This window comes from Oncorhynchus nerka, linkage group LG19 (assembly GCF_034236695.1).
Source record: "Oncorhynchus nerka isolate Pitt River linkage group LG19, Oner_Uvic_2.0, whole genome shotgun sequence".
Lineage (NCBI taxonomy): Eukaryota > Metazoa > Chordata > Actinopteri > Salmoniformes > Salmonidae > Oncorhynchus > Oncorhynchus nerka.
In genome coordinates, this window is record NC_088414.1 from 36273358 (window position 1) to 36299522 (window position 26165).

Sequence of the window (26165 nt, forward strand, 5' to 3'; positions counted from 1 at the left end):
TATGGCCAGTACAATTTGATGAATGATGAATTATCAACAAAAAAAGACTCCCTAGCTGCATATAGCCAACTAAATTGTACTGAGCATGCTTATACGGAAAGTGAAAAACATTTGACTGCCATTGGCTACACATGGTCTACAGTTCCATCCTACATTATTTCTATGGTCCACCTTAATCAGCATCCACGTCTTGAAGGCTCACACTGCCCGTCATCGTCCAGTCTGCTTGCGTCATCCGATTCTCACCTCCACTTGAGTTGCCGTGGCAACCACCTCCCAGCTCGCGCGTAGCATGCACCCCTTGATAGCACATGATGAGGGGAGAGTGCGCGCTGCGCGAACGTTCTATGCAGACGATACAAAGTTTGCCTGACGACAAACTGAAGTCTTCCTCTGCTCTATGTTCGCTCAGAGATACTTTTGAGGAGATGGGAAACTCCATTTTGAACGTTGCCCATGCGTCGTCAATGGGTAGCGCGGTGCATTCTGGACGATTCTGAGACAAGGAGCGTACTCCTTCAATTGGAGTCTATTGGGCGCTAGCTGAAAAACCCAACATTAGAATGAATAGAGCACCACAGTATGAGTCATAATACACAAAACCTAGCGGTCAAACAGGAAAATGGTTCCAATCATTTTCCCACAAGTTCTTAACTGACTTGACTAGTTAAATAAAGGTAAAATAAATAGGGGATTTTAGAAACACTTAAAATAAGGGCTGTATTTCATGTATTTCATGACATTTTGATAACCTTGTAAATCTCTTTAGGATAAGGTAACTTTTATCAATATATTTGCCTCAATTTACCCCCAACAAATGAATTGCTAATTAGCTGCTAATGTGGCTATCATAAATAGCTGCAAATGCCATGATGATCTGGACAAGACTGCCAAATCAAGGCAAAGGTAAGAATCTCTGGATTAAACAGGCAGCAGGGAGCCTAGTGGTTAGAGTGTTGGGCCAGTAACTGAAAGGTTGCTGGATCGAATCCTGGAGCTGACAAGGTAAAAGTTTGTTGTTCTGCCCCTGAACAAGGTTTGTAAATATGAATGTGTTCTTCACAGACTTGCCTAGTATAAAAAAATACAATCTGACATTAGATAAATTGGCAATTCTGTCAAATTAACACAATACTGGTTAGCAAAGGCATCAGCTAGAGGTGACATGCAGGAGCTTGTGAGATTTGTAGTTTTGCATGTCTACTTTGATGCTAATTATCATTTTCGAATCAGACAGAGACTAATATATTGATAAGTCACCTTGTCCAAGAAAGATTTGCATGATTATCAAAACATAATTGTAGAGGTAAGCCTACACGAAACACAGACCTTTTTTATTTTAAGTGTTTCTAAAATCCTCTATGGGAAAACTGAATGGAGAAAAAAATATTAGAACCATTTCCCTGTTTGACTGCTAGGTTTTATGGGTACTATGACACCTCCACTGTGGGGCTCTATTTCGTGATGTGAGATAATTAACTTGTTCTCTGTAATATCGTATAGCTTTGGAATCGTGCCATTACACATTATTTCAAGGGAAAGGGGCAGGTTTCTAGACTCATATGCTGCGTTCAAAACAACTGAGAACTCTGGAAATCTCATACTTCCGACTTCAATGCATTCAAGACAACTGGGAACTTATTAAAAAAAACTAGCTCTGACTGAAATCTTTTTGAATGGTCATCCAACTCGGAATTCCAAGTCGGAAACTCTTATCATTCTAGAGCTCTGACTTTCCAACCTGAAGATCATCAGTGTCATGATTTGACCTTGTTTTTTTTTGTCTTTTGTCTTGAAAGCACCAATACCCTGACTTTTGGTGCTTTCAAGACAACTGGGAACTCTGAAAAAATATGAGGTTGGGTTGAAAAGTCTGAGCTCGAAAAAGAGGCTTGAGTTCCCGGGTTGGAATTCCGAGTTGGATGACTGTTCAAAAGATTTTTCGAAGTTGGAGCTCGTTTTTTCCCAGTTTAGCAACTGCGTGACGCAACATGACTACGTGAACGCGACTGGTCAACTGGTGGGGAGTTACACGTTCCTCCATTCATTGCCTGTAGGATTACTATCTCCTCCTTTCTCTAATATCTCTGGTTCGCTACATACTTCATTGCTGAGAAGAAATGTACGTCCGTGAACGTGGCTTAGCGTTAGGCCAGAGCAAGGAGCTGGGTAGCCAGGCAAATTCAAATTTGCCCTAGTTTAAAAAAAAGTATGTTTCAAACCAGTTGATTTTTACTAATAATAAAACACGCTGACTACGCCTGGTATGTCCTGTTACCTGTGCACAGGCTACATGACTGGCCTCAATGTCTTAAAGCTAGCAAGATATAAAACATTGACACATTGTAAAGATAATGAAACACCGATGTAGCAAGTAAGCAGAGTAAAAACAGTCGGCGCTGATTTGAGTTACCGTCTTCCAGAATACGGCATTCTGAGATGTTTTAGTGTCTATGGCAATTCAGAAAGCTTATTGAATACCTTGATGAATGTGTTTGTTTTTTATGCCCTTGTTTTCTTTCTGCTTGCATTTTGTAATTTCTGTCATTCATGGCTCATTTGTAAAATATACATTGGACTCTATGACGGATAAAATAATGGTTAAATTAAAATAAATAACTAAATGTCTTCGAGCAGGAAAGAAAATCGAGCCCAGTCATAAGTCAGTGGTACAGACTGACGGAGCATTGATTTGAAGACATGGCGGACGACAAGGTTAGTGCCATAAATTGGGGAGTTAAAATCTTAGCTTTTATTCGCAGTTGTAGTACTTGTTTATTAACGTTATTTACCTTCAGGTCTGTTCAATGTAGATAAACTACGGTCACGTTTTCTAGCTTTATGTTTTTGCGGAAGAGTTGTCACGGTAGCCTACTAGCTAGCTAATGTTAGCTAACTAAACATTCGTATCAACAACCTGATTTACTAGTCCATTGGGCGACTGCAGACGTTATTATACTGGGTATGATGTCTGTAAGAATGTAGAATAGAAACACGATACTCATAAGCCATATTTATGGCCTGTAGATTTCCCCATGAGCTGTCAAAGTTGTGCTGTGTACACTAGTCTAGAGTAATCAAAAGTCGATCAAGAAAGTAAAACAGTAACATAAACTACATTAACAAGCATTAGCATCCCCAAATAATGGATTTAGTTTACAATGTAGGTAATGTGACAGTAACCATTAGAAAATATATTTTGGCCGTTCTGCTGCACTAGGTGAAACAAACTAGACTAGTCCCAATAAGCAAAACGACGTTGAAACGACGCAGGGTTTATAAGCGCGGATATCGACTCTGCCGCTCTAGCATGCTTTTGGGGCATAGTCGAGAGCGCGCTGGACTTCGGGCCAGAAGGTGCGGATATCCACCTTCTGGCCCGAAGTCCAGCGCGCTCTCGACTATGCCCCAAAAGCATGCTAGAGCGGCAGAGTCGATATCCGCGCTTATAAACCCTGCGTCGTTTTGCTTATTGGGACTAGTCTAGTTTGTTTCACCTAGTGCAGCAGAACGGCCAAAATATATTTTCTAATGGTTACTGTCACATTACCTACATTGTAAACTTGCTCCCTGCCTGTTTCATTACAATACGTGGTTTCCAGACGCCGAAGTTAGGTTAAATGTAGGCTTTGAATGAATGGCAAAAATACGTATTTTCTGGACGTTGAAATAGGTATTTTACAGACGTGAATTCATTTTCAGTTCTGAATGAAAGTTGTATAGACGTCTATGTTTGGACCAAATTCAGACCAGACCAAATCTGAACCAAACATGGACGTCCATCACAAGAGGCTGCTGAGGGGAGGGACGGCTCCTAATAATGGCTGTAATGGAGCAAATGGAATGGCATCAAACACCTGGAAACCATGTATATGTAACAACTCCTGACTCTGCTCCAGCCATTACCACAATTAAGGTGCTACCAACTGTATGTGAAGTCTACGTTTCGGCTAAATTAAGATTGGTCCAGACCGAACAAAATTTGAACCAAACATAAACGTCGAGGCCGGTCCGGAATGCACCAAAGAAAGACGCTGGCATTTGGCCGTGCTTACTGGGGTGTAGGCTACAATGGAATTTTATGAATGCCCATCCATGTGGTAGGCTTACGGTTTGTTAAACAGGCAGTTGCATTGGCTTTATTAGTCCTGATTTCTGTGACTAATCAATTTGGCTATTTAAATTCGGAATATCAGCAACCCAGCTAACTTTATCAGGAGTTAAGCTGAGCCTATTTGCAAAAATAATCAATGCTTTTACACAGCGGAAATTCCGATTCTCAATGTTCAGTTTATCAGAAATATAACGGATACGAACTTTAAACCACTGATCATGACAATTTAGCCCACGGGATGTAACTCCTGGAGAGCAGTTGTGAGTATCCTGATTGTCCATTTTACTTTGACCAGGCCCATGTTTAGGATACATTGTTTAACATGGCAGTGCATTTGTTTATTTGATTGGGCGCCATTTAGGTTAGGCTATTTGATCGGAGAAACCTGCATGATGAAAAAAGTCTGTCGCATTACATTGTCATACATTTTATCTCCATCCTGTATGCTACAGAAAAGACCACATTATTTCTACCATAGACTGTATATGCTACATGATTTATGTAAAAAAAATATTGATGGAACGTTGGTGGAGCGCCGGCCTAATGAGCGGGCGGGCTGGCCCTACTTTCTTGTTTTGAGGCTCACATTTTGGTCCTAAGAATTACTGCATTCTGTTTTCTCTTAATATTGTCATTGTAGATTTTTTTTCTTCTCCCAGTTATCAGTAGCCACCCAGGATATGACCAACCACGCCTAATTATAGAATATTCATATATTAACTGAAATCCTGTTTGATATGTATGTAATTGACCTTTGACATGTACTACAACAGGACCCCTTGAGACCACTGAAGGACCTGGCAGAGCTCAAGGACCAGCTAGAGGACATTCAGCGGCGTGTGGAGAAGGAAGTACAGGCTGGGATCCCACAGGTCAGATGTCTGACACAAACGCAGGCCTCTGGCTGCTTTCACGCAAACATGACCTCATACAAACCCTTACTTTTCTGTAGTTGTTATAGATCAGGTCTGTATATGTGCAGATAAGAGTACACGTTTTCCATACATCTTGTCAAACTGTCAGATGGGCCTTAGATGAACATCATACCTGTTTGTTGTGTGTTTCAAACATGAGGGTGACTTTTCATTGTTCCAGGGTGGCAGTGTGCTGGCCTCTCCTTTCCTTAAGGGCTTCATGGCAGGATATATTGTGTCTAGGCTGCGATCCTCTGCGGTTTTGGGTGTGATCCTTGGGACTTGTACAGGCATCTTTGCAGCTCAAAATTTTGGTGTGCCCAACATCGAGCAAACCCTGAAAGACTTTTTCAACACTCTAAAAGGACCCGGCAAATAGCAGCCCTGGTTCTGGGGGAGAAGATGGATCACTGAACTAAAAAACCTGCCCCCTAAAAAAGATGCATTGAACTACTCCACTCCACAGCCTTCAGTTTTAGATTGCACAATGGTACTGAATTCAGAAAAATGATGTTTTGTTTGTGTGGAGAAATTTAGGAAAAACCAATATGGTTGCTTGAATTATGCATCACATCTTTACAATCATCTCTTGCAATGTGTGCAATACTCCTCAGGGGCTTATGTATTTAAAAAAATATATATTAACTGGAAAGATAATGTTCTTATTTTATGCAATGGGGATTTTACTGATGGAAGTGGGTGCTTTATAGGGGGAGATTTTCTTTGCCTCAGGACAGCTTTCAATTTGGTCTTGCTTGTAGATTAACCATCCAACCTTGTTATACCCAAATTATATTTACAACATCCTGTAGTACCCATATGTTAAACATGACCATGAGAATATTATGTTAATATCTACAGATCTGTCCCTAGCAAGTTCTCTGCCTATGTTCTGACTTTTAGGTCACTGTAAACCTGTATTCACCTGCTCCTAGTAGACCAGTGTTTTTTGTGTCTGGTTGATAGTTCTGTACACTGAGTACATCACAATGCAGTCTATATAATGGTGCCCAGTGACCTCTACAGGGGAACTATCGACCTGCAGTTTGCATCCATATCGGTCAGGTGGTCCTGCCAGGAGTTCCGGTGATTTAGCAAAGTAAATCCATATACCAACTGATATAACCCTGGACATCTGGCTCAAGCATTGCAATTCTATTAATGTTCAGTACTGCCTTCTCAGCCAGAACAAACTACATGGGAGAAGTTTCTGATTTACCACAATAATTGTTTACTAGGCCCAATCTTGAGCCATGCACTATTAGGTTAATGATATTGTCCTCAGAGTGGGTTGTAGTCTCCTAGCTTCTAGGACCACCAGCCGTTCCATGTATTTTAAATATTCCACAGCTAGCACACCTGGTTCAACTAATCATCAAACCATTGAATAGGTGAATCAGAATCAGGCGTGCCATTTCAGAGCTAAAACTAAACTTTAAAAATGCCAGAGGAGAGATTTGAAAACCACTGCCATTGTCACCAGACTGACAGATGTTGGAGAGCCTAATAGAATGAGATGCTCACAGTTATTCATGTTCTCAGCACTGACATGCAATCTATATCGGTTTCATCTCACAGTGACATGAGAAATCACCAATAGCAGAGCATTTATAATTGGTTTTCCATACATGAGGTATGCTATGTCAGTGATGTCTGTTCTTGTTGTGACAAAATGTAGCTGCACATTTTCTTTTGCTTTGGTGTGTACACTTGAAATGGTATGACATTTCATTTATATGGCAACCCTTGAAATAGTGTTTCATTTCAGTGGCATTTATTTTGACTTAATTTTATTAGCTAGAATGACAGTTACACCTTGGTTGGCCTAATCTCAGTTTTATGGTTAGCAGTGAGCAGCAGTTAGTACACCTGGCCTTATTGTATCAAAATCATAGGTTACTTAAATAGACCCATAAAGAAAATACAACAAACGAGAACTTGTTAGTTTCCAAATCCATGTGCTGGATTATTTGGAATGTCCACAGAATCGGGGCAATCTGAAAGGAAGTGCTTAAATGTAGATTTGTCTAGTGGGACAGTTTTACTGGTCCTCACAGCTCACTGGTTTTTACTCATCTGTAAATAAAGAGAAATGTACATTACCAACAGAATAGCCAGATAGTTCCTTACAGCATACACATGTAGTCAGGCAATACTTGAAGAAAGGTCAACGATTAATTGCTTCCTATTTTATTGGAAAATTACATGCCACAAGGGTACTTACTACTCAGCATCACATCAGGTATGGCCATCACATGATTCAGTGCTGCAAAAGGTAGTAAAAATGGATGTGAATTAGGGCTGTCAAACTATGAGAGTTAATCGCTGTATTTGCTGTGATTAATCGCAAATTCATAATTTGCTTAAATGTAACTAATTACATTTTTTTTATACAAAAAGCATTACAAGCATATTGACATCTTGATTTTGTTCTAAGTAATGGTAAACAAAATCTAACCTCAATGTAAACTTGTTTTGACATCGCACTGTTTTTAGCTGAATAGATTATGTATTTTGGATGTTTTCAGTCTATTTTGAATGCTTTCAGACTGCGAATTATTGCATAAAATAAATAGTGCCCTAAAATGACAAAAATACATTTGAGTTAACGGATTAACTCTGACAGCCCTAGTATGAATACATAATAATAATATATAATCTAAGAGCATTAACCACAATGGATTAATTCACAAAAAAATTCATTAATATCTATCTTCTCTGAAGAAAGGGAAACTGAGACTAGTCAGGTCCAAGGAAAATTCCTGATTCATAAGGGAACTTCAGGTTGGAATTGTTTGGTTTCATTTGAGTATTTCTGATTGGCTGACTTGATCAGCATCATCAGTTGTTAGTGGAAGATTTTCTTGAACACAAAGGGGAACTAAAATATCTTGTCTCTGATGCAACTAAACCGAAAATAGTGCACTTGTTCAAGAAATCAAATGGTTAGTTGGAACTTATAGGGTCAGTTTGTTTAGAAACAGATTAAGATAACACCTGGACTTAAACAACTATTCCTATGGAGATTCTCTATTGAGCATGTTTTTTAAGGATAAGACTTAATCTTTGTCTGGGAAACTAGTCCCTAAAGTAGAAAAGAGTGAAGTGGGTCTAGTGTTTATGGGACCCAACATCTGAGTATAATAATACATTTAAAAAAATGAATATCCATCTATATTCAACTTCAAAATGAATAATCAACTTCAAACAGGATCTTACCGGATGTGGCGCCGCAACTAGCAGGCCCACTGGTTACGGTGCCAGAGAGCTGCTTCCCACTGGCATCCACACACCAGCAAAGGGGTTTGTCGTTCAAGCACTGCTGGAGCAGGTAGTTGCCCTGCTCATCACACTGGGGTCGGAAGGATTCAATACTCGCTGGCTTCAACCCTGTTGACTCCAGCTGACACTGCGTGGGAGAACCTGATCCTGTGTTGATGAAAGATACCTACATGTTACTTGATGAGAGAGGAAGTGAGATAAAGAGGGGGCGGGGGAGCTTTGAAAGGGGTTTACTGGCATGACAGTTGAAATGTCAATGAATAACATTTCATACCTTCCTTTGGCCCTTGGGTAGATGTCCCCTGAAAAAGGAAGCCGAAAGAGAGAACTGAGAATAAAGGCATATTCAAGAGACTGCTAAGCATGCTAATCATAGTTTAACATGTCATTTCTTTAGCTGAAGACTGACCTCATCAGCAGACTCATCGATCAGCAATGGCTTGGTGTTCATGGGCACATGCAGCTTCATGGGGACAGCAGCTGTAGACAGAAAGAGAGAAACTTTCATATACATTTACAAAGTTTAGCCTACATAAGATACAGTATCTTTTTGAGTGGTAGTTCACTCATTTCCTGTTCAAAAGGCTCCAAATAAAGGGTGAAACTCTGATAGCCATTAGCTAACACCAGAACTTTACAGGACCAGGTCCTGAGCAGAGCATATTGTCTCACCAGCGCGCCCTTGACTCAGCTCCTTCTTCAGGGATTTGCTCTCTTCCTGCAGGTCTTTAATGTCGTTCTTCTGGCCCAGGACGAAGTAGGCCGTCAGAGCCTGACCAGCAATGAGCAGGCAGGCCAAGAGGGTGAAACCGGCTATCTTGAAGGCCCTCTTGTTGGACCCTCTGTGAGGAGACAGAATATAGAAATTGAGAACATGATGGATACTTTATTGCTTTGTTATAAGTCTGATGGATGGGACTTTTCGTATAATTCCGCTATTACAGTAATCAATATAAATGTGTATGTGGCACAAAAAAAAGATTTGAATCAATTACTAGACCATACTAAATCATGCCTTCTTAATGACGGTAATATTATTTTCACAACAAAAATAATGACGTTGGGCAGACACAGGAATTTATCTAGATTCTAAATCACATTAAAACAAAGATAACATCTATCAGCGTATTGCGTATCTATCAACACAATTGATGTAATCACAGATTAAAACTAATACTGCTCAACAATTTGTATATCTAGATAGGCGTTTGGCCAGCGTAGAAGTGATGATCATGCTTTTTAGTTAAAAAGTACTTTTTTTTGTCAGTTTGATCATTGTTTCCTTTCCCCAGGGAATATTTTTTTTTGACATAACACGATTTATTTGAAATTACCCTGTAAATGTTAGAAAATTATAATAAAGACATTGACAAGATAAAATGTATGTAATATTCCTTACTCTGCTGTAGTTCCTACATTAATTGCGGTCTGCTCGCTGGAAGCTCCGATGAGGGGCTGTCTCTGTGGGTCCGACATCCTGTAGTAGTCTCTTGTTACAACCTTTTAAAGGGGGTTTCAATCTGAAATGGCTCACCCAAAACAGACACCGTTTATAACCTGTCCGAGGAGAAGGGAAATTGAGATTGGTCAAATTCAAGGAAAGTCCCTGACTCATAAAATAAACTCAGGTTGGACAGTTTGGTTTCATTAAATGATTTCTGATTGGCTGACTTGATCAGCATCAGCAGTTGTTGGTGGAATATTTTATTTGACACAAAGAGGAACTACAATATCTTTAGGTATCTCTGCAGCAATTCAACCAGAGAGGAAGAGCCGAAGCGAAGCATAACTGGGCCCTAAATCTGTCTTCTCCAGCAGGTGGCATTTTTTTTGTTTTATTCGCTCACCAAGCGAGTCGTTTTTGCTGGGGGTCAATAGGAGTTTCGAATTTGATTAACTAAAAAAGTAATTGCTTATTTGCTACGTATGCCTTATTTGATCGAATATACATTTTGTAATGTTCAGGTTGTCACTAGTGTACTGATATAAGTAGGACATGTGACATCCCAGCCACGTTGAGAAAAACACTTTATATCGGAGTTGTGCCTGTCCACACGCGTATTTTCCCTCTCGTTAACTATAATTTATTGTTAGAGTTGCCATTTAAGTATCTGGTCAATATAATGGATAACCTGTGAGTAAACCGTAAACAAATGTATTGTTAAAGAGATCAAATGGTTAGTTGGAATTTCTAGGGCAGGATTCCTAGAGAGATTAATGCTGGCCTAAAAAAACGATTTAAATTAAGAATCCCCATTGACTATGCTTTTTAAGGATTAGCCTTAATCTGTGTCCTGGAAACCAGCCCCTAGAAAAGTGAAGTAGGTTTTGTGTTTATGGGACCCAACATTTGAGTATAATACAATCCCTCAATGTGTACTGTTTGGGTAAGGATTTACTATTCTTGTCTGGTTTAGAGGTATATTTGTTGTGCACATATTGCTGTATTTAATGTGTCTTATTGTTTTTACTATGTACTGCAAAATGAATTGCACCTCAGGGATAATAGACTCTTCTCTAATAAGGGGAATTTGTCAGAGAAAATCTGATGGGTATTTACCTGTCTGACAATGGTATTCCCCCTAGTAGTGTCACGTTTAGAAATCTGCCAAAGATCATTTACAGTCATTTTACTTTAAAACATGAACCACATTATTTGGAACCAATGATTAGTACATTGGACGAAAGGTCAAAAAGGTGGCCAATGAAGGGTAATAGCCCAAATGAGTTTACATTACAAAGCAGTTACAAAGGTCACGTTCCCCTGCTCAGATTTTGCATGCATCAACTAATGATTGCGTGCCTCATCAACTGACAGATTGCTATAAGATGTTGTTAGCCGGTATGTAAAATACCAAATCCAGGGGTTGTAAGATCTGGCATGCATCAGCAATGCCTGGGCAGAGGAACGTGAGAAAGATCTGTGATTGGTCAAAAGACACATTTGTTGAAAAAAGTCTGAATTGGGTTGCCTGTGTAAACTCAGGGGCGACAGGTAGTCTAGCGCAGAGTTTCCCAAACTCTGTCCTGGGGCTCCCACTGGGTGCACGTTTTGTTTTTTTGCACTAGCACTACACAGCTGATTCACGACAACAGTAGTAGGCCTAATTACCAACAATGACGAGACCACCTAAATGGAGGAGGTGAGGGCCCTGGCAGAGTGGTGTCAGGAAAATAACCTCTCCCTCAAAGTCAACAAAACAAAGGAGCTGATTATGGACCTCAGGACACAGCAGAGTGAGCAAGCACCCATTCACATCAACGGGACCGCAGTGGAGAAGGTGCAAAGCTTCAAGTTCATTGGCGTACACATCACTGACAATTTGAAATGGTCCACCCACACAGACAGTGTGGTAAAGAAGGTGCAAGAGCGCCTCTTCAACCTCAGGAGGCTGAAGAAATTTGGCTTGGCCCCTAAGACTCTCACAAACTTTTACATATGCGCAATTGAGAGCATCCTGTCAGACTGTATTACCGCCTGGTACGTCAACTGCACCACCCACAACCTCAGGGTTGGTCCGGTCTGCCCAACGCATCACCTAAGGCACCCGATGTCACAGGAAGGCCAAAAATATCATCAAGGACATCAACCACCCGGGCCACGGCCTGTTCACTATCTAGTCACCAGCTACCATCTAGAAGGCAAGGTCAGTACAGGCGCATCAAAGCTGGGACCGAGAGACTGAAAATCAGCTTCTAGCTCAAGGCCTTCAGACTGCCATCACTAGCCAGCTACCACCTGGTTACTCAACCCTGCACCTTAGAGGCTGCTGCGCTATATACATAGACATGAAATCACTGGTCACTTTAATAATGTTTCCATTCTGTTTTACTCATTTCATATGTAAATACTGTATTCTACCGTATTTTAGTCAATGCCACACCGACATTGCTCGTCCTAATATTTATATATTTCTTAATTCCATCCTTTTACTTTTAGATGTGGCGTATTGTTTTGAATGGTTAGATACTACTGAGCTAGTAACACAAGCATTTCGCTACACCTCCAGTAACATCTGCTAAATATGTGTTTGGGGGGGGGGTTGGTGCGCATCAGGATAGTGTTTAAGAGCATTGGGGGTTAAGGGGTTGGGTGAAATGCGGAAGACATTTTGGTTAAATGCATTCAGTTGTACAAAAATGACTAGGTATCCCCCTTTTCCGATAGACATCCAGGTTCTCCCAGACTGATTACGTGCATGTAGTACAAGCAGAAATATTTGTCACTACAAAATGTTGACTACTTTATCAGCCTATAATATTCCATTTTGTTCTCATTCAAATAATTATCTATAAAATAATCTGTTAGTTTAATTTAAAAGGGTTGGATTGTGGTATTGAAGCCCTTTTGAGTGGTCCAACAAAAATCGACTTCCGGCAGTGTGGATGAACAGGAATAAAACAAAGCATTGGCAAAACAACGCAGTGGCTCAGCGAGATTGATGGAAATTAATGGACCAGTCCAGACGTTTTTTATGTCAATATCAAACCATCCTCAGTAAAAGCGAAGTACCTTACTGTTTTCCCCCCCAACAATTGACTTTATTTTGCTTCTTAGCAAAGAGCAATTTCTCAAGCAAGAATCTTGCTAGGACTGTCTGGGAGTGGTCCGGATGGGGAGGGGAAAACAGAAAACTAGCCTTTAGTGCCAGAGAGGTTTGGAACTCATTGCTCTATTAACCAATGCATCGCCTAGTGATGTCCCCAGTCAGGCCAAAACCCCATCACACCAAAACAGGCTGAAATTTTAGGCAGTCTTTAAAAAAAGAAGGCTCATACACTAAAAGGGTATTACCATAATTTCCACAATATTATTCCAACCTATGTGGAAATAAAAATATATACACTATCGGTCAAAAGTTTTAGAACACCTACTCATTCAAGGGTTTTTCTTTATTTTTTACTATTTTCTACATTGTAGAATAATAGTGAAGACATCGAAACTATGAAATAACACATATGTAATCATGTAGTAACCAAAAAAGTGTTAAACAAATCAAAATATTTTATTGTGTGCCTTCTTAAAACTTAATTTGTGGAATTTCTTTCCTTCTTAATGCATTTGAGTCAATCAGTTGTGTTGTGACAAGGTGGGGGGACATGAAGGTCAGTCAATATAGAACATTTCAAGAACTTTGAAAGTTTCTTTAAGTGCAGTCACAAAAACCATCAAGCGCTATGATGAAACAGGCTCTCACGAGGACCGCCACAGGAATGGAAGACCCAGAGTTACCTCTGCTGCAGAGGATATGCTAATTATAGTTACCAGCCTCAGAAATTGCAGCCCAGCCTCCCGGGCGGCGGTGTGGTCTAAGGCACTGCATCGCAGTGCTAGCTGTGCCACCAGAGATTCTGGGTTTGAACCCAGGCTCTGTCGCAGCCGGCAGCGACCGGGAGGCCCACGGGGCGGCGCACAATTGGCCCAGCGTTGTCCGGGTTGGGGAGGGTTTGGCCAGCAGGGATATCCTTGTCTCATCGCGCACTAGCGACTCCTGTGTCGGGCTGGGCGCAGTGCACGCTGACCAGGTCGCCAGGTGCTTCCGGGTTGTGCATTGTGTCAAGAAGCAGTGCGGTTTAGTTGGGTTGTGTTTCGGAGGACGCATGGCTCTCGACCTTCGCCTCTCTGTACGGGAGTTGCAGTGACGAGAAAAGACTGTAACTACCAATTGGATACCATGAAATTGGGGAGAAAAAAGGGGGATTGGGGGATTAATAATAAAAATAAAAAAGGAAATTGGCAGCAGGCAGGTGTGAGTGCATCTGCACGCACAGTGAGGAGAAGACTTTGGAGGATGGCCTGGTGTCAAGAAGGGCAGCAAAGAAGCCACTTCTCTCCAGGAAAAACATCAGGGACAGACTGATATTCTGCAAAAGGTACAGAGAGAGATTGGACTGCTGAGGACTGGGGTAAAGCCTGATGAATCCCCTTTCCCATTGTTTGGGGCATCTGGAAAAAAGCTTGTCCGGAGAAGACAAGGTGAGCGCTACCATCAGTCCTGTGTCATCCCAACAGTAAACCATCCTGATACCATTCATGTGTGGGGTTGCTTCTCAGCCAAGGGAGTGGGCTCACTCACACTTTTGCCTAAGAACACAGCACTGAATAAAGAATGGTACCAACACATCCTCTGAGAGCCACATCTCCCAACCATCCAGGAACAGTTTGGTGACGAACAATGCCTTTTCCAGCATGATGGAGCACCTTGCCATAAGGCAAAAGTGATAACTAAGTGGCTTTTTGCCCTGCGTGCTCGTGCTCAAATAATTTTGATGCACTATGAGAGGTAGACACTCCTTTTCAGTTATCTTCAGAAAAGAAAGGTTCCTTTAAGTACAAAGTCATACAGTTTTTTGTTCATGAATAATGTTGTATATTTAGACTTTATGACTTAGACTTTAATTGTACTTTTTAGGATATTAACATTCTGAATTCAACATGTGGTTACTAGCTAGCTAAGGTATTGTATGTGTGAACGATGCCTTGCTCCTCGACGGATCCCAGTCTTTTGTACTGTGCGTCTATGTTGTAGAAAGAGGCGACAATTGGCAGAACATTTTTGTGCTCTACAAATGTCTTTTATTTTGGATGCAGAGAGAGAATTCTGATTCATTGAAACAACCTGATATCCAAAGTCCACATCTATAGTCTCAATCAATCACACACAAGGTAGAGCTACAGCTGTGCAGTTACACTGGTGCCGTGACCTGGATTCATCGTTGATCGACGTTAGCTCAATCACCACGGCGCTGCTGCTCTAGAGACACTTTACATCATTGAGGTACTCCTGTCGCCTTGTGGCAAAGAGCGGAACTGCAGCCTATTTTCTTTCCTGTTTAATCATTTTTCTGAAGACAATGTATTGAGAGTGCTGTTTATGGTTAACTAACATAGAAGTGTGTTCAACAACATACATTTTAACATAACAGTGGTTTAGTGACATGGCATCTTATAATGGTGATGATGAACCCAAATTCACTGCCGAGAGGTGGAGTTTTTTTTTATCACACCCTGATTAAACCACTGTAGAGCGTGTAGGTGCAGTAGGTTCCCCCATGTTTTGCTAAAAAAAAAAGTTCTGATGAAAGCCCTTCATCTAGTGTTAATCAAAATGCCCCTGTAGATGGTCTAGCTGAGCTGGTCACTCAGTTAGCCCGGGAAATATGGAGCTCCATTAGGGAAAAATACAGAGTGGTAGGTTCGGCACTCATGAGCCACCAGTAGGTACAGAGAAAATAAGGGATCATCACTCGGAGTCAGCAGGATATGTAGACCTCAGTAAAAAATGAAGTTCATCATGCAATCAGACGTGAAGGAACCTACATATAGAGGAGATGGTACAGACAAACGCTCCATTCATAAATGGGAGGAGCCGATGAGAATATACTTGAGGAGGAAGGGGTGTCCTGTTGGGGAATAATCAGATGAGATGATTAGTCGATTATCTGGCAAAGAAAGAGACATGGTAAAGATACATTTACGCAATCAGACAACTGTTGATCCTACAGAGAAGATAGAGATTGTATTTGACATTCTGAAACAGACTTTCAGCGAATTGGCCTACTCATGCATGCCTTTAGCTGAGTTGTACAATACTAAACCTGTACCCGGAGAGGCTGTTATGAAGTGTTGGATTCGATTGAACAAGGCCGTAGATGTCGCTGACGAGGGCCTCAAGAGACAAGATAAGAAGACTGACAGCACCAACTCAGATGTCTTCATGATGTTTGTAACACTGCCCTGACCCCAAACTGCCAGAAGTATTCCAACACAAGTCTGCTGAGAAATGGACTGCAAGTGAAGTACAGGAGATAATCTATGAATCCCAGGCAACTCCATGTGAAGTGACACTTCTCTCACCGCCAAACAAGATGTGCAAGTATCGAGACGCTCATTCACCTGCTTGAACGTACCTCAGAGAAGAGCACCACCTGTTATGGTTTCACACAAGCCCTTCAGGCTTAGGAAATTCAGGGTTTGTGGATCAACAGATCACTCCACTGTGATTTACTCTACACATGAGAACTTGTGCCTCTGGTGCTTTTCCCCTGATCATTGGAAGTCAAATTGTCTAAAACAGGGGTAACGCTATGCCAATTCTGGCGGTGAGAGGCGCCCAACACAGCAGCAGAGAAACCTACCACAGCAGCAACCATTCAACTGACATGCCCACAGGTGAAGGGGGGAAATGTGGGTGTTCAACTGAAAGAATTTGATGATCTCGAGAAAACATATGAGCTGTTGTGCTCTGATGTGAAATAAGGAGAGAAAATTGTTATGTTAGATTCACAAGAGGCTGAGGCTTTTTCAGATTTGTTTTACAGCTCTGTGTCTGTACATGGGAAAGTGCTGCTTAAGGGCATGCTTGACACTGGATCTATGGCCTGTACATTGAGTGAACATGCTGAGCAAAGACATTTGGAAGCAGGTGCCCTTCCTCAGCATTATCAGCCTCCTACAGAGTTAGTGTTAGTGGGTTGTGGGGGGGGGGAAGAAGATAAGATAAGGGGGGTGAGTCAATAAATAAGCCATAGTGGCGAAATAGTGGCAAAATAATTACAATTTAGCAATTAAACACTGGGGTGATAGATACTGGAGTGATAGATGTGCAGAAGATGAATGTGCAAGTAGAGATACTGGGGTGCAAAGGAGAAGAAAAAAAAAGAACAGTATGGGGATGCGGTAGTTGGATGGGATATTTACAGATGGGCTATGTACAGGTGCAGTGATCTGTGAGCTGCTCTTACAGCTGGTGCTTAACGTTAGTGAGGTAGATATGAGTCTCCAGCTTCAGTGATTTTTGCAATTCGTTCCAGTCATTGGCAGCAGAGAACTGGAAGAAAAGGCGGCCAAAGGAGGAATTGGCTTTGGGGCTGACCAGTGAGATATACCTGCTGGAGCGCGTTCTACGGTTGGGTGCTGCTATGGTGACCAGTGAGCTGAGATAAGGCGGGGCTTTACTTAGCAAAGACTTGTAGATGACCTAGAGCCAGTGGGTTTGGCGACGAATATGAAGCGAGGGCCAGCCAACGAGAGCATACAGGTCGCAGTGGTGGGTAGTATATGGGGCTTTGGTGACAAAACGGATGGCACTGTGATAGACTGCATCCAATTTGCTGAGTAGAGTGTTGGAGGCTATTTTGTAAATTACATTGTTGAAGTCAAGGATCGGTAGGATAGTCAGTTTTACGAGGGTATGTTTGGCAGCATGAGTGAAGGATGCTTTGTTTTGCGAAACAGGAAGCCGATTCTAGATTTCATTTTGGATTGGAGATGCTTAATGTGAGTCTGGAAGGAGAGTTTACAGTCTAACCAGACACCTAGGAATTTGTAGATATCCACATATTCTAAGTCAGAATCGGTTGAAGAGCATGCATTTAGTTTTACTTGCATTTAAGCGCAGTTGGAGGCCACGGAAGGAGAGTTGTATGGCATTGAAGCTCGTCTGGAGGTTAGATAACACAGTGTCCAAAGAAGGGCCAGAAGTATACAGAATGGTATCGTCTGCGTAGAGGTGAATCAGAGAATCACCAGCAGCAAGAGCGATATCATTTATGTATACAGAGAAAAGAGTCGGCCCGAGAATTGAACCCTGTGGCACCCCCATAGAGACTGCCAGAGGTCCGGACAACAGGCCCTCAGATTTAACACATTGAACTCTGTCTGAGAAGTAGTTGGTGAACCAGGCGAGGCAGTCATTTCAGAAACCAAGGCTGTTGAGTCTGCTGATGAGAATGTGGTGATTGACAGAGTCAAAAGCCTTGGCAAGGTCTATGAATACAGCTGCACAGTATTGTCTCTTATCAATGGAGGTTATGATATCGTTTAGGACCTTGAGTGTGGCTGATGTGCAACAATGACCAGCTCGGAAACCAGATTGCATAGCGGAGAAGGTACGGTGGAATTCGAAATGGTCGGTGATCTGTTTGTTAACTTGGCTTTCGAAGACCTTAGAGATGCAGGGTAGGATAGATATAGGTCGGTAGCAGTTTGGGTCTAGAGTGTCTCCCACTTTGAAGAGGACGATGACCGCGGCAGCTTTCCAATCTTTGGGGATCTCAGACGATACTAAAGAGAGGACAGGCTAGTAATAGGGGTTGCAACAATTTCGGCTGATAATTTTAGAAAGAGATGGTCCAGATTGTCTAGTCCTGCTGATTTGTAGGGGACCAGATTTTGCAGCTCTTTCAGAACATCAGCTATCTGGATTTGGGTGAAGGAGAAATTGGGGAGGCTCGGGCAAGTTGCTGTGGGGGGTACAGGGCTGTTGACCAGGGTAGGGGTGGAAAGCATGGCCAGCTGTAGAGAAATGCTTATTGAAATGCTTAATTCTCAATTATCGTGGATTTATCCGTGGTGACAGTGTTTCCTAGCCACAGTGCAGTAGGCAGCTGGGAGGAGGTGCTCTTATTCTCCATGGACTTTACAGTGTCCCAGAACCTTTTGGAGTTTGTGCTGCAGGATGCAAATTTCTGTTTGAAAAAGCTAGCCTTTGCTTTCGTAACTGCCTGTGTATATTGGTTCCTAACTTCCCTGATAAGTTGCATATCACGGGGGATATTCGACTCTAATGCAGTACGCCACAGGATGTTTTTGTGCTGGTCAAGGGCAGTCAGGTCTGGAGTGAACCACAGGCTATACCTGTTCCTGGTTCTAAATTTTTTTGAATGGGGCATGCTTATTTAAGATTGTGAGGAAAGCACTTTTAAAGAATAACCAGGCATCTTCTACTGACGGAATTTGGTTAATATCCTTCCAGGATACCCGGGCCAGGTTGATTAGAAAGGCCTGCTCTCTGAAGTGTTTTAGTGATGAGGGGTTGTCGCTTGACCGCAGACCCATTACGGACGCAAGCAATGAGGCAGTGATCACTGAGATCCTGGTTGAAGACAGCAGAGGTGTATTTGGAGGGAAGGATGATTAGGATGATATCTATGAGGGTGCCTATGTTTACGGATTTGGGGTGGAGAAGGTGGAGGCCATTGCCAAGATGAGCCAAGCTCAGCATATGGAGGTAGACGGATGCACTCCCTCTGTTTGGAGGCTGAAATCCATCTTGGTTATGGTATTACATTACCAGTACTTAATTCCTGACTGTTCCCCCATAGCCAAGCCTTTGTATGCACATGTATGCACATCGGGGGTCAAAAGAGAAGAGGAAGAGATGGAAAGAAGAAAGGCAACCGTGTGATTTTTTGGAAGCTGACACTATCAGATTGGACTGAGGGGTGTGTCGTTGCATTCTAGAAGCTAAAGGATGTTCTTCTGAATTGTGTCGTGTTGGCTCACCCTGATTTTGAGAGGTTGTTCATTCTCTTCACTGACGCCTCTTTGGATGGTCTCGGGGCTGTGGTTTGTCAAGTGCCTGAAGGTGAAGATAAAGCAAGGCCCATAGCATTCGCGAGCAAGACCCTGAGTAAGTCACAGAGAAGGTATCTGGCACACAGACTTGAATTTCTACCCCTGAAATGGAGCATGTGTGAGAAATTCAGTCACTGGCTTAAGGGGTACAAGTTCACTGTCTGGACAGACAGTAACCCGTTAACGTACATCATGACAAAACCCAAGCTGGACACTTGTGAGCAAAGATGGGTTGCCAAGCTGGCAGCATACAACTTCGATTTGAAGCGTATCCCAGGGAGCATGAATACAGTAGCAGATGCACTGAGCCGTGAACCCTTCGTAGGGACTGTCACGCAGAGACTGATGAGGGAGTCCTACCAAGCACTTCTGTCTGATGCTGTTGGGACGCTGAATGATGATGTTCAAGATGCCTTCCTGTGGGCTTCTTATCCACAGGAGTTAACTTCCTTGACCACTGCTGAAGTGAAAGCCATATGTCAGCTCCATATCGACTGGAAATGTTCAACAGAGATGCAAGCAATCCAGCTTGGTTCCAATATCCAGCAGCTGCTTTCTCCTGGTATTGACACTTTGCCTGAAATCTCGTATGAGGAACTTTGGGATCTCCAGCTGCAAGACTCTGTGATTTCCATGGCCATTCCTTTCATCTTCAATAAGAAATGGCTCACTAGACGGGACCGATATGCTGTTTCTTCTAAAGTGTTGTTGCTGATGAAGCAGTGGGACCACTTGATCCTAAGAGAGAGAGTTCTGTATCGTGTCATTAAGGAGAGTCACACAAACCGGAGAAAGTTCCAGTATGTCTAACCAGAGGTGTTGAGACTCAAAGCAATGACCATCATTCACATCCTTGCAGGACATCCAGGCAAAGCTAAAACTCTAGCCCTGGCCAGACAGAGGTTTTTCTGGCCTGCAATGGAGAGAGACATCAAGGAGTATGTACACTGCTGCCAGAGATGCGTTCTAGCAAAGACTCCAGAGCCAACGGAGCATCAAAACCTGCTCTCCCATGGAGTTGGTGTGTTTGGATTTTTGGACCGCGGAAGACAGTAAGAAGAACTCACGTTCTGGTGGTGACTGACCACTTCACTAAAGTTGCCCATGCATGGCCATGCAGAAACCAGACAGCCAAGCAAGTGGCTTGTAAGCTGTGGGATCATGTCTACTGTGTCTACAAAAATGTTCTGCAAGGATCCCTACTGATCAGGGTGTGAATTTCAAGAGCGAGCTAATAGCAGAACTGCTTAAGCTCTCCGGTGTTCAAAAGTCAAGAACCACTGCATATCACCCAATGGGGAATGGAGAGACTGAACGCTTCAACAGGACTTTAGGCAACATGCTCAGGAGTCTACCCCTGAAAACGAAAGAACATTGGCCTGAACAAATCCAGTCATTGACATTTGCCTAAAATGCCACTGTTCATGAGACTACGGGATATGCTCCATTCTTTCTCATGTTTGGTAGGGTACCTCGGCTACCAGTGAATGTGATGTTCCACAATGTCTTGGATGACTCCAGTGTTGTGGATTGCAACAAGTATGTCGAGACTCTGATTGGGCTGAAGTTGCCCAAAGGCACACTGACAAGCACCAGAGACGACATGGTTGGGAGTACATCAAGCAGTTTAGAGGCATCAGTTTGTCCATGTGGGATCGTGTCCTCATCGCCAACAAGGGTGAACGGGGAAGCCGCAAGTTGGCTGACAAGTGGAATCCTGAGATTTTCAGTGACTTCAGTCAATCCACAAACTCACATGTACAGAATCCAAGACCACGACGGCAGAGAGGTGGTGGTTCATAGAAAACTACTGCTGCAGGTGAACTTCCTACCTTTTGAAATCGATGATTCAGAGCACTTCAATGACAGTGATGCTGCGGGATCTTCCATCAATGTAGATGCAGGAGAGGCCATGCACTCCGGTGATGGACTGGACAGGGAAGACATGGAAGACTCTGGGGAGGAAAGTGCATCTTGGATGGCGGAGGATTCAAGCAATTACTCCGAGCTCTGGACATTGGATGGAAAGACAGAACCTCCCTGAGGAAAATGACTTGGGAAGCACCCCTGAGATCCTGGAGCTGATTCCTTCAAATCTTCTTCTGATCACTGATCTAAGGTCAGAACCACTATTAGTCACCATGGCCCCTAGCCCAGTCCACTGTAATGCACCTGATAAAATCAGCCCAGTGGCAGGTCGCACAAGGCCATGGAGGGTAGTTAAACCAGTCAAGAGACTAATTGAGTCAATCCCCCAGAAGGTGCATGTTTAACATAGTACAGAATTACAGTTTTTTTTCCTTTACTGCTAAGAAGGTACATATAGTGTAAGAGGCACTGTGGATCTAGGGGCAGTTGAAGGCCTGACCAACCTTCACTTGCCTTGAACCCTATGGGTAACTTTGAGCTGAATTCAGAATTATGCCTTGAGCTAGGTAGTTTCTACGTTTGGTGAAATTCAGGAGGGGTGAATTTAACAGTTGTTAAAATAAATTTCACCAGGTTCAATATAGCATGTTGATTTGTGATTATGCATGCCTGCATCCTGGAAATAGGGGAGTGCGTACTTGTGTTTTGCCCTGCGTGCTCGTGCTCAAATCATTTTGATGCACTGAGAGGTAGACACTCCTTTTCAGTTATCTTCAGAAAAGTAAGGTTCCTTTAAGCACAAAGTCATACAGTTTTTTGTTCATGAATAATGTTGTATATTTAGACTTTGTGACTTAGACTTTAATTGTACTTTGTAGGATGATATTAACATTCTGAATTCAACATGTGGTTACTAGCTACAAAAAATATCTAGTTAACAGAAGAAAGGAAGACAAAATAAGGACAGAAGAAAAAGGAAAAGAAAAAGGACAACAAAGTGAAACCTCTAAAGAAACAAGAGACCATAATACAAGAAACAGCACTATAGAGAGATAGAACAACAACAACGCAGCCACTGCCAGCTAGCCTACTTCAGCAGTACTGTATCATTTGAATTATTTTAGTCAATAAGATTCCTGCTACGTAAGCTTAACTTTCTGAACATTCGAGACGTGTAGTCCACTTGTCATTCCAATCTCCTTTTCATTAGCGTAGCCTCTTCTGTAGCCTGTCAACTATGTGTCTGTCTATCCCTGTTCTCTCCTCTCTGCACAGACCATACAAACGCTCCACACCGCGTGGCCGCGGCCACTCTAATCTGGTGGTCCCAGCGCGCACGACCCACGTGGAGTTCCAGGTCTCCGGTAGCCTCTGGAACTGCCGATCTGCGGCCAACAAGGCAGAGTTCATCTCAGCCTATGCCTCCCTCCAGTCCCTCGACTTCTTGGCACTGACGGAAACATGGATCACCACAGATAACACTGCTACTCCTACTGCTCTCTCTTCGTCCGCCCACGTGTTCTCGCACACCCCGAGAGCTTCTGGTCAGCGGGGTGGTGGCACCGGGATCCTCATCTCTCCCAAGTGGTCATTCTCTCTTTCTCCCCTTACCCATCTGTCTATCGCCTCCTTTGAATTCCATGCTGTCACAGTTACCAGCCCTTTCAAGCTTAACATCCTTATCATTTATCGCCCTCCAGGTTCCCTCGGAGAGTTCATCAATGAGCTTGATGCCTTGATAAGCTCCTTTCCTGAGGACGGCTCACCTCTCACAGTTCTGGGCGACTTTAACCTCCCCACGTCTACCTTTGACTCATTCCTCTCTGCCTCCTTCTTTCCACTCCTCTCCTCTTTTGACCTCACCCTCTCACCTTCCCCTCTACTCACAAGGCAGGCAATACGCTCGACCTCATCTTTACTAGATGCTGTTCTTCCACTAACCTCACTGCAACTCCCCTCCAAGTCTCCGACCACTACCTTGTATCCTTTTCCCTCTTGCTCTCATCCAACACTTCCCACACTGCCCCTACTCGGATGGTATCGCGCCGTCCCAATCTTCGCTCTCTCTCCCCCGCTACTCTCTCCTCTTCCATCCTATCATTTCTTCCCTCTGCTCAAACCTTCTCCAACCTATCTCCTGATTCTGCCTCCTCAACCCTCCTCTCCTCCCTTTCTGCATCCCTTGATTCTCTATGTCCCTTATCCTCCAGGCCGGCTCGGTCCTCCCCTCCTGCTCCGTGGCTCGACGACTCATTGCGAGCTCACAGAACAGGGCTCCGGGCAGCCGAGCGGAAATGGAGGAAAACTCGCCTCCCTGCGGACCTGGCATCCTTTCACTCCCTCCTCTCTACATTTTCCTCTTCTGTCTCTGCTGCTAAAGCCACTTTCTACCACTCTAAATTCCAAGCATCTGCCTCTAACCCTAGGAAGCTCTTTGCCACCTTCTCCTCCCTCCTGAATCCTCCTCCCCCTCCCCCCTCCTCCCTCTCTGCAGATGACTTCGTCAACCATTTTGAAAAGAAGGTCGACGACATCCGATCCTCGTTTGCTAAGTCAAACGACACCGCTGGTTCTGCTCACACTGCCCTACCCTGTGCTCTGACCTCTTTCTCCCCTCTCTCTCCAGATGAAATCTCGCGTCTTGTGACGGCCGGCCGCCCAACAACCTGCCCGCTTGACCCTATTCCCTCCTCTCTTCTCCAGACCATTTCCGGAGACCTTCTCCCTTACCTCACCTCGCTCATCAACTCATCCCTGACCGCTGGCTACGTCCCTTCTGTCTTCAAGAGAGCGAGAGTTGCACCCCTTCTGAAAAAACCTACACTCGATCCCTCCGATGTCAACAACTACAGACCAGTATCCCTTCTTTCTTTTCTCTCCAAAACTCTTGAACGTGCCGTCCTTGGCCAGCTCTCCCGCTATCTCTCTCAGAATGACCTTCTTGATCCAAATCAGTCAGGTTTCAAGACTAGTCATTCAACTGAGACTGCTCTTCTCTGTATCACGGAGGCCCTCCGCACTGCTAAAGCTAACTCTCTCCCTCTGCTCTCATCCTTCTAGACCTATCGGCTGCCTTCGATACTGTGAACCATCAGATCCTCCTCTCCACCCTCTCCGAATTGGGCATCTCCGGCGCGGCCCACGCTTGGATTGCATCCTACCTGACAGGTCGCTCCTACCAGGTGGCGTGGCGAGAATCTGTCTCCTCACCACGCGCTCTCACCACTGGCGTCCCCCAGGGCTCTGTTCTAGGCCCTCTCCTATTCTCGCTATACACCAAGTCACTTGGCTCTGTCATAACCTCACATGGTCTCTCCTATCATTGCTATGCAGACGACACACAATTAATCTTCTCCTTTCCCCCTTCTGATGACCAGGTGGCGAATCGCATCTCTGCATGTCTGGCAGACATATCAGTGTGGATGACGGATCACCACCTCAAGCTGAACCTCGGCAAGACGGAGCTGCTCTTCCTCCCGGGAAAGGACTGCCCATTCCATGATCTCGCCATCACGGTTGACAACTCCATTGTGTCCTCCTCCCAGAGCGCTAAGAACCTTGGCGTGATCCTGGACAACACCCTGTCGTTCTCAACTAACATCAAGGCGGTGGCCCGTTCTTGTAGGTTCATGCTCTACAACATCCGCAGAGTACGACCCTGCCTCACACAGGAAGCAGCGCAGGTCCTAATCCAGGCACTTGTCATCTCCCGTCTGGATTACTGCAACTCGCTGTTGGCTGGGCTCCCTGCCTGTGCCATTAAACCCCTACAACTCATCCAGAACGCCGCAGCCCGTCTGGTGTTCAACCTTCCCAAGTTCTCTCACGTCACCCCGCTCCTCCGCTCTCTCCACTGGCTTCCAGTTGAAGCTCGCATCCGCTACAAGACCATGGTGCTTGCCTACGGAGCTGTGAGGGGAACGGCACCTCAGTACCTCCAGGCTCTGATCAGGCCCTACACCCAAACAAGGGCACTGCGTTCATCCACCTCTGGCCTGCTCGCCTCCTTACCACTGAGGAAGTACAGTTCCTGCGCAGCCCAGTCAAAACTGTTCGCTGCTCTGGCCCCCCAATGGTGGAACAAACTCCCTCACGACGCCAGGACAGCGGAGTCAATCACCACCTTCCGGAGACACCTGAAACCCCACCTCTTTCAGGAATACCTAGGATAGGATAAAGTAATCCTTCTCACCCCCTTAAAATATTTAGATGCACTATTGTAAAGTGGCTGTTCCACTGGATGTCTTAAGGTGAACGCACCAATTTGTAAGTCGCTCTGGATAAGAGCGTCTGCTAAATGACTTAAATGTAAATGTAAATGTAGCTAGCTAAGGTATTGTATGTGTGAACGATGGCTAGCTCCTCGACTGATCCCAGTCCTTTGTATTGTGCATCTATGTTGTAGAAAGAGGCAATTGACAGAACATGTTTATGCTCTACAAATGTTTTGTCTTTTCTTTTGGATGCAGAGAGAATTCTAATTCATTAATACAGCCTGATCTCTGAAGTCCACATCACTCAATCACACCATGCAGAGGTACAGTACAGCACCGGTTCCTTACGGTTGAAGTCAGAAGTTTACATACACTTAGGTTGGAGTCATTAAAACTTGTTTTTCAACCACTCT

The 26165-nt window shown here is 43.7% G+C and overlaps 2 protein-coding genes across 2 annotated transcripts; one reads left to right on the forward strand and one right to left on the reverse strand.

Moving 5' to 3' along the window:
• Window positions 1-2132: 2132 nt before the first annotated feature.
• Window positions 2133-5957, forward strand: LOC115101484 (SLC35A4 upstream open reading frame protein-like). Its single transcript, XM_029620996.2, has 4 exons — window positions 2133-2209; window positions 2638-2715; window positions 4888-4986; window positions 5210-5957. The coding sequence occupies exons 2-4, from the start codon at window positions 2701-2703 to the stop codon at window positions 5405-5407; spliced, it is 312 nt and encodes a 103-aa protein (XP_029476856.1). The 5' UTR covers window positions 2133-2209; window positions 2638-2700; the 3' UTR covers window positions 5408-5957.
• An 828-nt stretch (window positions 5958-6785) lies between these two features.
• Window positions 6786-9904, reverse strand: cd74b (CD74 molecule, major histocompatibility complex, class II invariant chain b). The gene is made up of 7 exons (XM_029620995.2): window positions 9710-9904; window positions 8983-9152; window positions 8720-8790; window positions 8585-8612; window positions 8248-8457; window positions 7253-7294; window positions 6786-7104 (listed from the first exon to the last, which is right to left on the reverse strand). The coding sequence occupies exons 1-7, from the start codon at window positions 9784-9786 to the stop codon at window positions 7097-7099; spliced, it is 606 nt and encodes a 201-aa protein (XP_029476855.1). The 5' UTR covers window positions 9787-9904; the 3' UTR covers window positions 6786-7096.
• Between the last annotated feature and the right edge of the window lie 16261 nt (window positions 9905-26165).

Bases quoted from the DNA above. Each gene is read 5' to 3' on its own strand.
- LOC115101484 (XM_029620996.2), top strand. The intron at 4,987-5,209 runs GTCAGATGTCTG...TCATTGTTCCAG, and splicing joins TACAGGCTGGGATCCCACAG to GGTGGCAGTGTGCTGGCCTC.
- cd74b (XM_029620995.2), bottom strand. From the start codon at position 9,786: ATGTCGGACCCACAGAGACAGCCCCTCATCGGAGCTTCCAGCGAGCAG. The intron at 9,153-9,709 runs GTAAGGAATATT...GTCTCCTCACAG, and splicing joins AATGTAGGAACTACAGCAGA to AGGGTCCAACAAGAGGGCCT. The intron at 8,458-8,584 runs GTATGAAATGTT...TCATCAACACAG, and splicing joins TACCCAAGGGCCAAAGGAAG to GATCAGGTTCTCCCACGCAG.